This window comes from Strigops habroptila, chromosome 6 (assembly GCF_004027225.2).
Source record: "Strigops habroptila isolate Jane chromosome 6, bStrHab1.2.pri, whole genome shotgun sequence".
Taxonomy (NCBI): Eukaryota; Metazoa; Chordata; class Aves; order Psittaciformes; family Psittacidae; genus Strigops; species Strigops habroptila.
In genome coordinates, this window is record NC_044282.2 from 13,916,092 (window position 1) to 13,932,757 (window position 16,666).

At 38.6% G+C, this 16,666-nt stretch overlaps 1 protein-coding gene across 1 annotated transcript in view; it reads left to right on the forward strand.

Annotated features, from left to right (window-relative positions):
* The window catches only part of LAMA4 (laminin subunit alpha 4), a 99,635-nt gene extending 84,490 nt beyond the window's left edge, over positions 1–15,145 (forward strand). The window contains exons 27-38 of the mRNA XM_030490344.1: positions 460–597; positions 2,032–2,165; positions 3,484–3,648; positions 4,329–4,482; positions 5,184–5,377; positions 6,878–7,067; positions 7,923–8,078; positions 8,899–9,058; positions 10,086–10,216; positions 12,195–12,288; positions 13,027–13,146; positions 14,574–15,145. Of these exons, the coding sequence (XP_030346204.1) occupies positions 460–597; positions 2,032–2,165; positions 3,484–3,648; positions 4,329–4,482; positions 5,184–5,377; positions 6,878–7,067; positions 7,923–8,078; positions 8,899–9,058; positions 10,086–10,216; positions 12,195–12,288; positions 13,027–13,146; positions 14,574–14,719 (1,782 nt within the window). The 3' untranslated portion in view covers positions 14,720–15,145. The remainder of the gene's footprint in view (positions 1–459; positions 598–2,031; positions 2,166–3,483; positions 3,649–4,328; positions 4,483–5,183; positions 5,378–6,877; positions 7,068–7,922; positions 8,079–8,898; positions 9,059–10,085; positions 10,217–12,194; positions 12,289–13,026; positions 13,147–14,573) is intronic.
* The last annotated feature ends 1,521 nt before the right edge of the window (positions 15,146–16,666 follow it).

The following is a 16,666-nucleotide window of genomic DNA, read 5'->3' on the forward strand; positions in this document are numbered from 1 at the left end:
TTTGTCCCACCTCGGACCCAGTTCTACTCCTGATACTCAGAGGATTATAGATCACCATGTCCAAAACCCCTCCACCCCACTCAAGCACTCAGTGCAGCACACAAACGAATGTACCACATGTTGGGATGGTGACTCAGTGCCACACTCCTCAGACATGGACTTGAGTCCCCTGTGCTTCTAGTCTTCATGCTCACTAACATCAGCATACTTAGGATGAGGCCAAGAATCCCAGGAAACTGAGAACAAATTGGCTACACCTTCTTAAGATTTTCACAGCATGCAAGCAAAAGCCTGTATGAACCAGGTTAAGAAACACAGGAAAAACTGAAGAATTGAAGGTTTTATAGAACTGAACTGGCTGCATCTTTAAAAAAAAAAAATATATATATAGCCTCATTCCTTTTATAACTTGAACGTTTTCTGAGGGTTATTTGTAATTTTGTTTTATGTAATATGCAGATGTCCCGCAAAGCATATTTCAATGGAGAGAGCTTCATTGGGTCAAGCCAAAAAGCGTCCCTCTTTAGTGAATTCGAAGGAGGCTTTAATTTCCGGACATTGCAGCCCAATGGGCTGCTGTTTTACTATTCTGAAGGAGTGAGTATATATTTCTTTTCAATTCGTTTTATTTTATCCTTGCATTGTTTCCCAGGAGAATACTAAGGGAATAATACAATTTCTCACTGCATGGTTTCATAATAGAGAAGGCAATCTGCAATGTAGAAGCATTCACTGATGACCTCATTTTCACAGTTCGCATTTGATCTACAGATGAAAACTAGCAATGCTTAGACACTATTTTGATGTTGTGAAGAGAATTTGATCATATGCCTAGAATTAGCATGCACCCACTTGAGCTCAATAAAGTCCTTAGAGCAGAAATGCACAGCAGATCTTGCTGCACTCAGCAGCACTGCAATCCCTATTTGGACCTGTAGGTGCTACCAAAGTACAAATAATATTAAGAGCCTGACATTTTCCATCCAAAGACAAATCCCTAGAAGCAAAGAGAAAGTTTGTTTGAATTAGCAGGATGGTATTTTGAGCATTGCTGACTTGACAGAAATCAGTCAGAAAGCCGCCTGTATTCCCAGATGGTACTTAGACTGGGAAAAGCTGCACTTAAGAATGTCTCCTTGCAGCTATGGGAAGCCAGGCTGCTCTAAGTGCCCCCTTGAGAAGTGTGATGTGGGCAGAAGTATGGACTTGCACTCCCAAAATGTTGTGTGAGCCAGAGTGATTCCAAGATCCCGCAGGCCCAGACTGACATCTGTAGCAAGCATGAGCTCAGATGACAGGACATTTGCAACCATCCCCAAATGTCTGTTCTGCCACACTTGCAGATCATCAGCAGTGTAGCAGGGAACGCTGTATGACACCAATAACCACTCCTGAGCTTTTACATTTTACAGTCTGGAGCATTAGCTTAAATTGAAATCAGTAACCATGTCGGTTATCCACATCATTTGCATAAATGAGGCCTGCTGATTTTAACGCAAAAGCTCTAATCCTATGAGGTGCCAAGTGCCCTACTTAACAAATGGAGGTTCAGCTGTTTAGCACTGGACAGAATAAGACATGATGATTCCTACCAGTGCACAGTGGCAGTGCTTGCTTTAATGGAACAGAGTATTCCTGCTATGCACCATGGTGATCCCAGAAAGTTAAAAATGTATTTATCTTATGCCAGTGGGAATCTTGCAGTAACAGCTGCTCTATACGGTACCAGTGGTACTAGAAACACCAATGAAATGTAAACATCATGCATCCACGCTAGATGGAAGGAGTTCATATGACAGTTACATGAGACAATCAGCAGCGGAATTCCCAGAAATCAGGCTTTAAAAAGCAGCAAGAATATAAATTCTAATGAGATCATCTCCTGTTTCGCTTCTCAGTGTACCTTTCTGCAAATAAAGCGCAAATGGGGAAAACAGCAGGAAGGAAAATAAATACAACAGGAAAATGCATAGAACTGTTAATTTTTCTATGTTACACTTGCTTATGAAGATGCTTTTGTCTGTGTTTCAGTCAGATGTATTATCCATCTCTATGGACAGAGGTGCTGTGGTTTTAAATGCAAGTGGAACCAAAATTCAATCACCAGACCGAAATTACAATGATGGAAAAACCCACTTCATCGTTACTTCTGTCACCCCAGAAAGGTAAAGCTGTCCAGCATCTTTTATTCCCTATCTTTAGAATATAAATATTGCTTGTAAAGCACACTATCATTCAATATTCACTTTCAAAGTGTTGTTTATGTGGGGTTTTTTGAAGTAGTATGTTTAACTGATCAATCCAGTTAAAAAAATACAAAGCCAAAAATCTATGATAGAAAACTGGCCAGCTTGGCCTGAACACCAGATGCTGGGAATTTTTAGTAAAACTAAAATTATATTTTTCTCCAAAAGCTTAGTCCTTTTTTGTCCTCAGGTATGAAAGCAGTTTAATATAATTTAAGACTAGCAAGAGATTAATTTTTCAGCAGGACTGATTGTTCTGATTTGTTAAAGCAATCTCAAATTGACCCTGAAGTAATTGAGACATCTTCACAAAAAACCTTCATTTGGGATATATACAGTGGAACATGTTTGAAATATTTTTAGCACTGGCAGACACAAATGGAAGACTAAATACAGTAGTAGGGAGTAAGTCTTCATATGTGCTTCTTAAAAAACTTGAAAGCATTGTTTTGTTGGTACGTATTACATTGTTTACTATGTTTAAAATTTTCTTAGAAGATCAAATAATCAAAGAATTATCTTTCTTTCTTCAAGAATCTTGCCTATGCAGATACAACCAGGTGTTACTCAGATTTCTAACAGAAATAGAGGTTTGTACCTACTTCTGACATCCAAGAAACATAGTTTGAAAAGCTGAAGGTGCGAAAAGGTGCCTTGGAATAGCCTTGGGGACTGTCATGTTTCCCTGAGTGCTGAATTCTGAACTTGCCAAACAAAATCAATGTCTGCTGCTTTAGTTGTACTCAGTTTCTTATTAAAGCAATACAATCCTTCCTGACTTCTGCAGCAATCAATGTGTTGCAAAATGAGATTAGGTAAAAAAAAATAAAAATTATAAGTTCAAACATCAATGTACTGTGATGAAAGAAGGGGTATAAAGAAGAAGGATTAGCATATGCTTAGATCTTCTACTATGCAAATGGTGGCTTCATCCACTTATTACCAATCCCTTAGTTTATCTATCTTCACTGAGTGGACTGTATTTTTTTGGACTTCACAACTAAACCCACACTATTACAAAATCCATGGGCCTGTCTACTCAACTCTGCATTCATTGGGTTATTGCACTGCTACTTGTTGCACAGCTGGAAGTAAGATCTGCTCATGACTGTGAGCACTACCATTCAGTGATATATACACTGAGCAGAACATTTTTGGGTGCATGTAATATGCTGCCTAACCACTGGCACTGACATTTCCAAAACTAGCCTACAAAATGGATGCTTTGCCTTTGCAGATACGAGCTGACTGTTGATGACAAGAAGCAAAGCAAGAAGAACCCAGCAAAGGACAGAGCAGGGAAAGGCCCGGACAGCATCAAGAAGTTTTATTTTGGTGGCTCTCCCTTCAGAACACAGCAAGCCAACTTCACTGGCTGCATAAGCAATGCTTATTTCACTAGGTGTGTAGCATCCTCCCAAACACATTACCAGGCAGTCACTGTCTGACAGCTCAAATAGTAACTCAAGAGAACTGATTTACCATCACCAGAAAAATCACTGTCTCATTTTGTGAGGCTAGACAGTATGTGTGAATAAGTAAGTTTCTTATCTTATTTGCCACAGAATCTGCTGGCACAGGCCTGCTAGGTTATTGTTAAAGTGGGAATAACTTGATGTAAATCAGCTTTCAGTACTGTACCTGCTAATACTGCTGATGCAACGTATAATTTGCATAGCTCTAATTTACATTTATATTATGTAGCTTCCAGCTCTGCCTTTGAAACAGAATTATATTAAGGCATCTCAAAGAAGCTCGTAAAGTTAGGAGTTTGGTCATGTGAAATCTTATATAAAAGATTTTAAAGTGAATTTGATGCTGCAGATTGAGACTACCTGTTTATGCAAGCATGGATTAACAGGCAGGGGTAGGACAGGCTGCCTGCATTACCCAAACATTGACTGACAAATCTGCACTATTATCCATGACCCAAGAATGAAAAAAAGCCCACCCAAACATAGCTTGAAAAAAAGCGCATCCAAACATAGCTTCAACTATAAATGTAAAATTCTGTGATTTTTCTGAAGACAATTCCAATACTTGGAATAAAACTGTTCTTGTCATTCCCTCTTTGAAACATAGGTTGGATCGAGAGGTTGAAGTGGAAGATTTCCAGCAGTACTCTGAGAAAGTTCAGACTTCTTTATATGGATGCCCTGTTGAATCTCCTCCAGTTGCTCTTCTCCATAAGAAAGGAAAAAACTCATCAAAAGCCAAAGGAAACCGTAATAAAAAGGTTTGCTACAAATTGCCCTAGAGTTTTCCAAAGTCAACACATACTGTGCCATGATTGGGAATTCTCCAAATTATAGATCCAAAACGTAACACATGAAGACTATTTCAGATATATGAAGGAAAGGATCCTGCTCCTTCACGTATTCCATCACTGCAAATGACTGCCCTGACCCCACCTATCTGGCCTATGCTTGCATCATGCTCTGGCTGGAACTGTAAAACAAATTTTATGACAACTTTAAAAGAGTACTGCGGAAACAAACCTTCTTGATTTCTTCTATATCCTAAGGCAATAAGCTTGCTTCTGTTCTCAGCTACTTCTGTGTAGCTCTCTCTGTTGGGTACAATTAGCAGGCATTAATATAAATGTCGGAAAAAAAAAACCTTTCAGCATGCAGAACTTTTAGTCCAAGCATGTCCTCTCATGCCTGCAGTATAGCTGATATCATCAAAAGCTGAGAGGAAAAGATTCAATTACGAAAACTGCAAAATAATTGAATTATAATTGTTAGCTGGTTTTCCCTTCATGTGCCCTAAATCAGCATCTATAGCAGACCTGTTCATGGAAAAATTGTCTTGGAACCATTCCTGGTATTTTTGTAAAGAAAAAATATAGCATTAGCTTAGACATAAATGATACTGTTATTTTATGATGTCCAATTTTAGTTAAAATTTCTGGTTAATGGTTCTCTTTCTATGAAGGTGGGAAGAGATAAAGACAAGATTCAACAGCCTTCAACTGGCCTTAAAAAACTGTATCAAGAAGTGAATATGCAAAGAGATCCCCAGTGCCACTTGCCCATGAATCCCAAGGCAACTGAACATGCGTATCAGTATGGAGGAACAGCAAACAGCCGGCAAGAATTTGATCACATACCAAAGGATTTCAGTCAAAGGTAAAGAGACCTTTCTGCTGTTACCCTGGCTTTTTATTTTGTATCTTAGGCTACTTTTTGCACACAGCATGTTGTTAGAATATATTAAAAGGTGTCTCGGTTGAGTAAGAGCAATAAATAGAATGTGCTTCCAGTTACACTCCTCTTGTGGAGTCTTCATCTGCATTGTATATTAACAAAATGTGTCTCCTTGCCTATTTATATGAAGACTTTGGGGACATTAGTTCTTTATGAGCAATGCACCATCAGTCTCTTGACACAAGAAGCGATGGCATTAGAGCAGAGCTGGAAAAGAACACAACAGTTCACTGAGAAATTAAGCAGCTACATGTTGATTTGGCCTTGTCAACTATTTAATGGTTACAAATCTACACAGGGCAGTAGAATATAAAGCTATGAAAACCATGGCCAATTCAAGCCATAATGGAAATTCAAGTAATTAATAGAGTCCAGATATTGTGGACATTTAATTCTCAGGCTCCCACAGAATATGGTATATGGTATGTTCTGACCAACAAAGGATTTTGGTTTAATACTTTCCATGAAAGACTAAAACAACACAGCACTTCCTGGAAGCGTACCAGACCACTAACTCATAAAAGAAGAGTGTTATTTCCTGATTTAAATAAAAAAAGCATTATGTTTGTTTTAATTTAATAGTGTTTTCCTTAGGGCAGTCCTGATGGTGCCCATATGAAGAAGGAAAGCCAAAACTCTAGTATGTTTCTTCATCCCTACTAGACATACTTGTTTTACCACTGTTACTACAGCTTCATCACTGTAATGTGCATTTTAAAAAAACAATGACTTGTAATGTTTTTAAACAACTGATATTGGCAATGGCCTAAGTATGTGTGGAATGTACACACACACATGCAGTGGAGAACGCATAGATCCTTCAGACAATATGAAGAATGGAAGTTAGGTTCATCAGTTGACATGAGAAGCAGGAGTAATCAGTTCTGACACTGTCCTACACCAGTACACCTATGCAATTTTTTAGACCCAAAATAACACCAACCACTCAAGAAATCTTCGCTGTTGACAGTGTCAAACCAAGTTGGTAAAACTTGCCGTGTTGTCTTGCACTTCACAAGGAACTGGAATAACATCTGGAACATCTTCACAAGTCTGGAATAACATCATTTTTGAACTGCCAGGCCTCCATGCCATCACAGTTAAAAAGTCTCCCAATGTTGTTTTCCTGTTCAACAGGAATGGAAATATAGTGTATATAGTGTCAATTATTGGTGGTAAATATTGATGTTTTTTCACACCAGAGATTTTAATTTCTGAAAACAAGCTCCTCGCAAGGCAGCTTCTCCTCCAATTTTGACTTTTACTCCAAAACCAGTACGGAATGTTTCTCAGAAACACCACTTCTATAAAGGAGATGTATATTCATTTGGAGAGAGCAAAATCTAAATATTCCACTGCCTGCAGTTTGATTTAAGTTAACTATATCTGCTCTAATTTTTATACTATGTTTTTATGTGACAGAGCTCAGTTCTCTATCAGTCTGAAAACTCACTCATCTCATGGAATGATTTTCTATGTCTCGGATCAAAAAGAGACCAACTTCATGGCCCTTTTCGTTGCTCATGGCCGACTCGTTTTTATGTTTAATGCTGGTCATCAGAAGATAAGGATTAAAAGCCAAGAGAAATACAATGATGGCCTTTGGCACAATGTAAGTAAAAGAAAGAAACTGTTATGATGGCACATGCTATGAAGGTTGCAGTAGAGACACTGCTGATGTGACAGCTCAGGGAGTTTTCATTCATGTGTTCACAACCACACCCATATGCTGAGAAATTTCTGCCAATACTTTTAAATCTTCCATGCAGAATTTTATCAAGTCATTAAATAGGGACAGGAAAGCAACTCTGCTATAAAAATCCAGCAATTCCCAACACTAACAGCTGAATAGAAGTGACAGAAATAAGTAGAGCTGTGAGACAAGTAGGAGTTAACTAGGAAAAGATTTTGTTCAGCAAATTCCTATGAAGTGCCTAAGCAAGGAGCACAGCTGTCTTAGACTCCCTCTGAAGTCTATGAAAATAAAAAGCGAATATTAGGGGTCAAGGCGAATATTGATCTGTACGTACCTCTTTCTCCTCACTGACTACAGAGGAAGTCTACAGTCACTAAACTGCTAACTTGGACACTGAAGTATTTAAAGTAGGCTGGATGGAACCAGACCGTAAAACTGGCACAGACCATGAAAATACTAACAGCGATAGCACTGTCGAGCAAATTGTATATGTGAATACAAGATGAACAAATCTCAGTTACCTCGTGACACCTTGATTAAATCTGCCTTGTACACAGAAATGTAAAAAAGACAGCAGTGTTACTATCTAGCCCTTACATGAATGTGAAGAGAGAAGGGTGTCCAGCAAAGAATATTGGCAGTTAATAAAACAGGCTTATAGAGTATCACTTACAAGCTTTTCTTCTCAAACTTCATATCTTATTTCACTGCACAGGAATGTTCCCTCGACAGATGAAAGTTATCTTCCAAATATTTTTCTTTCCTTTCTAGGTGATATTTATTAGAGGCAAAAATATTGGTCGCTTGGTAATTGATGGTCTCCGAGTACTGGAAGAACCCTTCAGCGGTATTGCTGATACCTGGCAGGTCACTGAACCACTCTATATTGGGGGTGTAGCTCCTGGAAAAGCTGTAAAAAATATCCAGGTAAACCAAACACACATTCCATCATCCCATGCCTCTATGTACAGCTAATGCAAAGCTGACTGTGGGATGAGTTCCAGCAAAAGCATATCAGCTGAATTCTCAGCAAGCAGCTCAGATTCAAGTGGATAGCAAATCTCACACAAGGCTGGGCTGGCAGTAGCTGGGCTAGACTTTCATAGGCTTGCAGCAGCAAATGGAAAGCCAGTGGTCCCTGAGGAACAGAGTAATCCTAATGACATCCAAGCTTAGATGATACAGTTAAAGTTAGGTGAGATCAGTTTCACCCTAAAGCCTGAGATACAGATGAGTTTTGGAGAGATTTTAGTGCTGCCTTAGTATCTCTGTTTTAAGACGGTACCTAGAAGCCAGTATTCCACTCTACATCTTGGTACTGAAGTATATGGAAAGAAGTGTTAAAGCAAAAATGAACACAACCAAGTCTCCTTCAAGGTAATCTTTAGTGTTATGCACCTAACAAGACAGATAACACTACTTGGAAAATGCAGACCCCTGTCTAGGCTTGAGGGTAAGAGGTATGTATAACACTGCCTTGCTCTAGTTATGCTTTGTTTCTTATGGTTCAGTAAGAGAAAAAACACAAGCTGGAGTTACCTTGAAGTCATCAGACACGAGAAGCTATGAAAAGTATCAGTCCTGCTTCTCTTCTCTGGAAACTGCTTTTTAACTCAAAACTGACACACCAGACAATCACATCCTTACAGCTCATAAACAAGTACAAATAAGGCCAGAAGAGCTTTTTTCCGTCCACAAGCAGTTTATCTACTAATCATGCCTTTTTTTATTATTTTTTTCTCCTCAGATTAACTCTGTCTACAGTTTTAGTGGTTGTCTCAGCAATTTACAGCTCAATGGAAGATCAATCACTTCAGCTTCGCAGACATTTAGTGTCACACCTTGCTTTGAAGGCCCATCAGAAGCAGGAACATACTTTTCAGCAGAAGGAGGATATGTAGTCCTTGGTAAAACATTACTAACCAAATGTATCCCATAAGAAGACTGTAGTAATCACTGTGCTTCAAAATGGCGTATTTCACTACAGGGTGTGGTAATTTCTGAGGCTGCAAACTGTAAGGATTATTAGATATAGATCATTATTGCGGTAAGCAGCTGATTTTGACAGGTCACAATGTCACCACGAAACTTAACACGGTGTTACATAAATACAGACGTATGTATGTATTTCAAATGAGTAATTTCACAAGGGAACAGATTATATGTTAACAATTATCACAGACATATAGAAGTCAATGTGGCTAAGACCAAGCACACCAACAAATGGTCATCCCTTTCACTTTTTAATTAATAAAACAACATACAACTCAAATATCCTAAGGAAAGGCTTTCTGCATGTCTTCATAATGAACAGCATGACAGAACTCCTCTTTTCTGTCATTTAGGCCTGCTGTGTTCCAGGAGGCGTTTTATGAAGGTTTTTTGGTCACATAGCCTCTGAAGAGGAAACTGCACAACTCTATTCATTAACAACACCAAGAATTATTATACAATGTTTCTAATTTGCTCTCTGGCCTAAAACCAGATTGGAAAAGGGAGTTTTTTCCTTCTACTGAATCATCAAAGCTCAAGTGAACTCCCACTCACTGTGTAAAGACTGCTGAGTATCTAGCAAATTGCACAGTAAGAAACTGCCAAAAGAACCAGATAATTTACTTTCTGCTGTCCATTTCCCATTTCATTGCTGAGAAATATTTTTAAACAAAACACTTTTTTTTTTTTTTAATAGTGAGACATATAAAGAAACCTTTATTAGTACGCCAAGCAAACAATCAAAACAAAAGTTGAAGTGGGTCATTGACAGCACACCATGCTATCTCTTCAAGTATGTGTACTGGCACATGTTTCAATAGTTTGAAAGACAGGAAAAATAAGTTCCACCCTGGGCTATGAATTTCTATTTTGACTTTGAACAAATGTCCCATTTCATCACTAACTCACTAGAAAATGAATGTTACTCTTTCTACTTCACAGATGAATCCTTCAGTTTAGGCCTGAAATTTGAAGTTGTTTTTGAAATACGTCCCCGAAGCAGCTCAGGAATTTTACTGCATGGTCACAGCGTGAATGGAGAGTACTTGAATATGCACATGAGAAATGGACAGGTATAATGAAGGTCACATTTCTTCCACTGCTCTGACTGATTCCTCTCCGACCTATTTGGGCTCTGCTATATGCAGCTTTTGTCTTACAAGTTTGCTATTAATTGACTCTTATTTCTCTCCTCAATACATTCACTGCTTAGATTAAGCAACCCAGATATTTATTTTAGAATACAAAAAATAACACCTAAGACAAAATCAGATGACTTTGCCAGTACCACATATAAATATTTAATGAGCAGTTGAAAAGAAGCAAGAGCACTGACTCTTTGGTGCTGCTCTTTCATCCACACATTAAAAATGTATAACAGTTACAAGAAGGTAACTGCTGATGAATTTTTATATCTTGTTTATCAAAAGAGAAGTCCGAGCTGCTCTCAGTGTCTTCTTCCTCTAACATGTATGTGTGTGATAGGGACAGTGAAGGAAAGGGAAAATTCTGATTGTTGATCTGATTGTTGATCTGTCGTTCCGAGAATCTATTTTTCTATATTGACTGTAGAGAGAAAAACAGGTGCTTCAGTCAGGCACTTAATTTTTGACAGACGATTAGGTAAGATAAAGCCCATTCTTAAAACTCCAACCAGTCCCTGGTGAACTAACAAAGGACTTCTTAAAGCATGCTGCATTGCTTTAAATGCACACTTAAAGGCTGCACCTGTATACAACTGATCCAGTCTAGTACTTCTTATATAAAGATCTGATGGAAGGTTTGCATGTCCAGAAACTTGTCTGGTTTTCCAACTGTATCATTGGTCTAACAAAAGATACTGTCTTACTGCTTCAAACCTCACTTCTTGTATAACACATATGCAATTCATAAATAAAATTCACCCTGGAAAAGCAGTTCTTCCCTGCTGTCACTGCAACAGGTACACCAGTTACCTTCTTAGTAAGCATTTATGGGTTTTACCATTAACTATCTGTTCTCTTTGAATGTACTACCGAAGACCTATTTTGTGAGAACATTTTTGCTGGGCAAATAAAATCAGTGCCTTTAATTCATTTTTTAAATGTATACATCTCTATCAGTACAGCTTGTCTGGGTGATTTATTAAGGAGCCACTTTCTCTCACGAGTCTGTACTCGTTGTTTTAATCGCTCCTATATATTTTGTCCAAGGGTGAATAAAAGAAAACATGAGGATCATTTCATTTTCATTTGCTGATGCCCTTGTAGGGAAAAAAAAAAAAAAAGTTTAAAAATCTCTTAGCTACTGCTATATTGAAACAGAGATCTTCTAAAATTAACATTTTCAGTCAACAAGATGTCAGCATTATCAAACATTTGAAAACAGGCATTTGAAAAGCCTGAGTGGCTGGACTCTGTTTACAGTTCTCCAGCAATCAACAGTGGGAATCTTGTGCGCTGCAACAGGGACATGACACTGCTCTGCCATTGCTGTAACACTTCCATGCAGAAAGATATTAATCCATGTAACTAAAGCAGAGGTACAAAATTCAGAATTAGGTTCACTTTCCAGCTCTGCCAGAGAGCTCTGGTAAACTTGAACAAGTAACTTAAAAGTCATTCTTAAGTCCCCTATCTATTCCTTTCTCACATCTTGTCTGCTTGTTTACTCTTGAGGTTTTCATGACTGTTTTCCTTGTTAAGTGGCTAGCAAGATACCAAAACATCATCTGATGCCTCTAAATACTAATTTACCACACAGGAAGTTATACAGTAGCAGTACTAGAAAATTTTAGTGAAAATAGCTGTTACCTTTTAATTTTGAGTTGAACTCTTCCTTGAGTTCAAATCAGAAATCTTGCAGAACTATTGAATGGGGGGAGGGAAGGAGGAGCACAAAAAACTGCAACTCAAATCTGTGAATTAGAAATTCTTTATTTTAAAGAATTTCATGAAATCATGCTTTTCTTTTACTTACATACTAGACATGTTTTGAGTGGGGAATACAGCATTATTACAACAGAAAGAAAAGAGAACAAGAAGCAGTGACAACTACATTATCTTCCCCCAGGTTACTGTGAAACTGAATAATGGAATCAGGGATTTTTCAACTTCGGTGACACTGAAACAGAGTCTCTGTGATGGCAGGTGGCACCGAATTGCAGGTCAGTAGAACACGATCATTCCCTAATCAAGATGACAGAGCCCAGTCCTCCCTCCCCAGATATCCATATACATGGGCCGGTGCACTAGGAATGGAGTCATATTTTCAGTTCTTCCTTGTCACCTGTCAAGACACAGGTTTGTGCGACAGACACAGTCATATTCACGCCTCAGATACAAGAACTTCCTGGGAGGACAAGCACAAGTTGCTTCAAAGAACAAGCAAAGATGGAAGCTCCTTGTTCAAAGAACAAAAGACAGCCTAGCTGAAATTCCTAAATCATACAACAGATTATATTCTTCTTTCCCAATTAGAGGTTAAATAAGTCGGTAGAATGTAGTAGGCACAAGTATATGCTGCCCTTAAAGGTCAAATAACAGGACAGATCTGGAGAGCCTCTGCTTCACGGACAGCAATGTCTACAGTCAGGATTTTGACTCTGTGCCAATCAGCCATCCTTCTTTCCCAAGTCTGAAAGTCAAAAAGTACTTCTAAACCTCAGATACTCCAAACTTCTTTACCTTCCTAGATGCTGACTTGGGATGTCTCCCAGTGTCACATCCAGAAGAGATCTGAATATGCACCTTTTTCCTATGCATTCTGGCTTCCTTCTGAAGGAAACCAAGGCACACAAAGAAGGGGGAAACTTCAATGCACTCTAGTATGTATCCTGTCTCTCACAGAGAACTCACATGCTACTTTTTACAACCTTCTTGATCCATGTTCCTTCTGCTTTTAGTTATTAGAGATGCTAATGTGGTGCAGCTGGATGTAGACTCTGAAGTCAACCATGTAGTAGGGCCACTAAATCCAAAAGCAATCGACCACAGGGAGCCAGTGTTCATTGGAGGTGTACCAGGTAAGTTTTGGGGAGCTTTCTGGTATGTTGTTCTCAAATTTCAATGGTTTCCAGAGAAAGCACAGAGACTTTGTTTTCATTTCAAAAAAGAACACAACATATTTCATGTGAACAATCTGGTAAAATTCAAAGGCTCAAGACCTGATCAGATACATTCTGTCTCAAGTTCCCAAATCAAAAAAGTGCCACTTCATTGAAATTAAAACATTCACAGCTGTTGGAGGGTCGGGCAGGGACTCTGTAGCCAGCTAGGAAAAAAAGTGGGATTTTTCCATTTTACTTTCCTGTATGGGCCTACTGGTATTTTTAAGAAGTGATTTATTTATTTATGGGATTGGAAATTCACTGTCACAGTAACTGGAGTCTCAAGGGGGTTTTGCTGGTAGGCTTATTTCCTCTTCTTCAAGCAATGGCATCTTTGAACACAAGACAAAACATGAAATTTCTTTTTCTGACTAGCGATTTCTATTGCACAGATGTCTGCTAATTTGAATTTGTGACTCACAGACCATCTGTGTAGCGTGGGCCAAGATTACTACATTTACTTCCCTTATTCAACAGACAGAGCTACTCTGTTGGGGTTCATATACAAACTGTAATCAACACTACGTGATTCAATTTTTAAGTTATCTGTACATTTCTCATTGAAAATATGCAGCATTATTTCTCTGTGCCTTGCATGTCAATCATGAAGAGCTCTAACTACAAGATTTATTATATTGCTTATCTTGGATTAGTGACTTGAGCGTGTGATGTTCTCATCCAACCCACGCTGCCAGGAGGAAAAATGAGCCTAAAGGGGATAATAAAATCTATGTGCAGATGCCTGTTCACACTTTAAATCCAAACTGGGATTTTTTTAAGACAGAACTCTTCCCAGAGAGATATTATAAAGTGGTAATTGCAAATGCTGTTCTGCATCATAATAGAGCCTTCTATTTCTACATTAATTATAGAATATTAAAGCAATGCCATACATTGGCTCTGTAATGCTATTATCACCCTGGCACAGAAGAATCTTAAAGAACTTCACGACAACAAAAAAGATGTAATACTAACTAATACCATGTCAATATAGTAAACTAATTGCAAACTAGCAAATCAGACACAGATGACAATACAGGTAATGTTAAAAGAAATTACAGCGTGGCTGGAATTCATCCAGTCTGTTACTTAAAAGAAAATGCAGTTGTCAAAAAATGCAAGATTGGGCCTCTACTACGTAGTATGAGGAGTTTTACATAAATGTAGGTAACTCCCCGTACTAACAGCCCCTACGACACTAGCTGTAGGCCAGACATTTTAAAAGATCCACAGAAGATTCAGCAGAGCTGCAGTAAGTAGCAGATTGGAAAGATTCTGCCATCAAACTGATTATTTTGGTCATCACAAGCTCTAATCTTTTTTTGTTAATCTGCTTCTTCCAGAGTCTCTGCTAACACCCAGCCTGACTACACGCAACTCCTTCATTGGCTGTATTCGTAACTTCATGATTGATGAAAAACCAGTGAGTTTTAGTAAAGCAGCTTTGGTTAGTGGCGCTGTAAGCATCAATAGCTGTCCAGCAGCCTGACAGCGCACTGCATCAATCCTGTAAAGTTTCTTAGATCACAGAAAGGAAAATAGAAAAAAAAAAAGAAACTATGTTCATCGGGAGAAGAATGAAAATATCAAGGATCCATCTACAGAAAGCAGTATGTTTAAGGGTCACTTCTGTTTATGTGCAAACAAAAATCACTGAAGAATAAAGGGCTCTTGCTTCTGCACTTCTCTTACTATACCACAAGAGTGAGCTTTACCATTTCTTATAGTGTATGGGTGGCCAGTCTGTTACATGAAAATGTGGGATTATAAAAGATATGAAAATTATATTATTACTTTCAAGATAGATCCTCTACATTATTTCATTCTATGCCTTAGGTCACCTTTTGTTTTGCAGAAAAAGATCTGCTAATGCACATTAAAGAATAAAGCTAGATAATAGACTTAACATCGCAAATAACTGTGTCCAAAGATTTGTTTCTTTTTTTAATTTTCCATTCAACTCATTTATATATTCCTCAACTACAATGGGAGCAGAGAGCATATCAGTTATGTAACCTTACAAACAATGAAAACTAAAATCTTCATTGCACTCTTAGACTTCGTGGATACATTCTAGCACAATGTGAAGATTGGATGTGTATCTTTTAAGACAGACACTTTATATAACTGACCATTTACCTAAACTAGGTAATTTTAGCACAGTACTTGCCTTATATAGGAAGGGAGAGACAAAATTCAAAATGTCAAGTTTTTCCTCTAAATTTTTAAATGCACTTACATTCTAGCACAGCATTAAATCCACATCTCATTGTGATGTCATTTGCACTAATGTAACACAAGTAAGGCTTCAGTTTACAGCAGTAATCCTCAAACTAGGAACATGTTCCTGTGGATTGTATCCCAGAAGATATGCTGCTGCAGAGAAACTGGGGGTGAAACAGGAAGATGTAAAAAGAAGGCAAAGGGCTGCAAATCTAAGCTGTGTTAAAACCATAGAAGGTAAACAGAAGTTAATACTAGGCTTTAGGTCACAGTAGGCTTGAAAATCAAACAGACACAAGTTACTTGCAAAATTTAGTCTCTTCAGAGATAACGTACATCAAACCCATTTAGGTTTCATTTCTTTAAAGAATAAACTACTGTTGATAGAAAGTTTTATGATTGCTGGGCAAATTATTGTTGGAACCAACTCAAGGCATGACCAGCGGCAAAGTAGGAAAGTATGAAACACAAAAATAAAGGACAACACCCTACAGACTAAAAATTAATAGGAGCTCATCTGGAAAACACAAAAGTGACAACTGGAAGCCAAAGATCTTGAATCTATGGACAGCTGGAGGAACCACCAGAGTAAGATACATCTGTATACACTAATCAGTAACTTCCCTACTACTATCTCAGTAGGAAAAGGGTTTTGATAGACTGAAAAGGTCTTGGCTTACTCCAGAAAAAGAACTGCAAGCTCTGGACACACTGGCACAGGAACTCTCCAGCAACTGGGACCCCGTCACTACCTCTCCACCTGTCTCTAGAGTCCAGTGTTGGGTGGTAAGTGGACAAGAGAAGACAGTGTGGCTCCAGCAGCCACTGCCTTTTCTTCCATCAACTTTTTCATGTTTGCTCATGCTTTCAGCCCCATGCCTGCTCTAACTGCATTCTCCTGGACACATCTCCCATCCTGTTCCCTGCAACTCTCCAGCAATATGCTCCCAAGCCTGATTCCCTTCCCAACCCTGTAGGGAGGCCCCCTATTTCTGGGAGTGGTATACAGGCCCCTCTTTTTGTCACTCCATAGCCTACTGTTCACACTTTAGAAGGAAGCAGTAAGAGCATCCCTCTGCAGTGTCTCTGAATCAAGCACATCATGGGTCCCCAAATCCAGTTGCCTTCGAATGCCATATTTGCCTCAGATACCAAAACCAGTATGCCTGCTCAGCTCTTCCCTACTCCCAGCTACTACGCAGACTCTGAACAG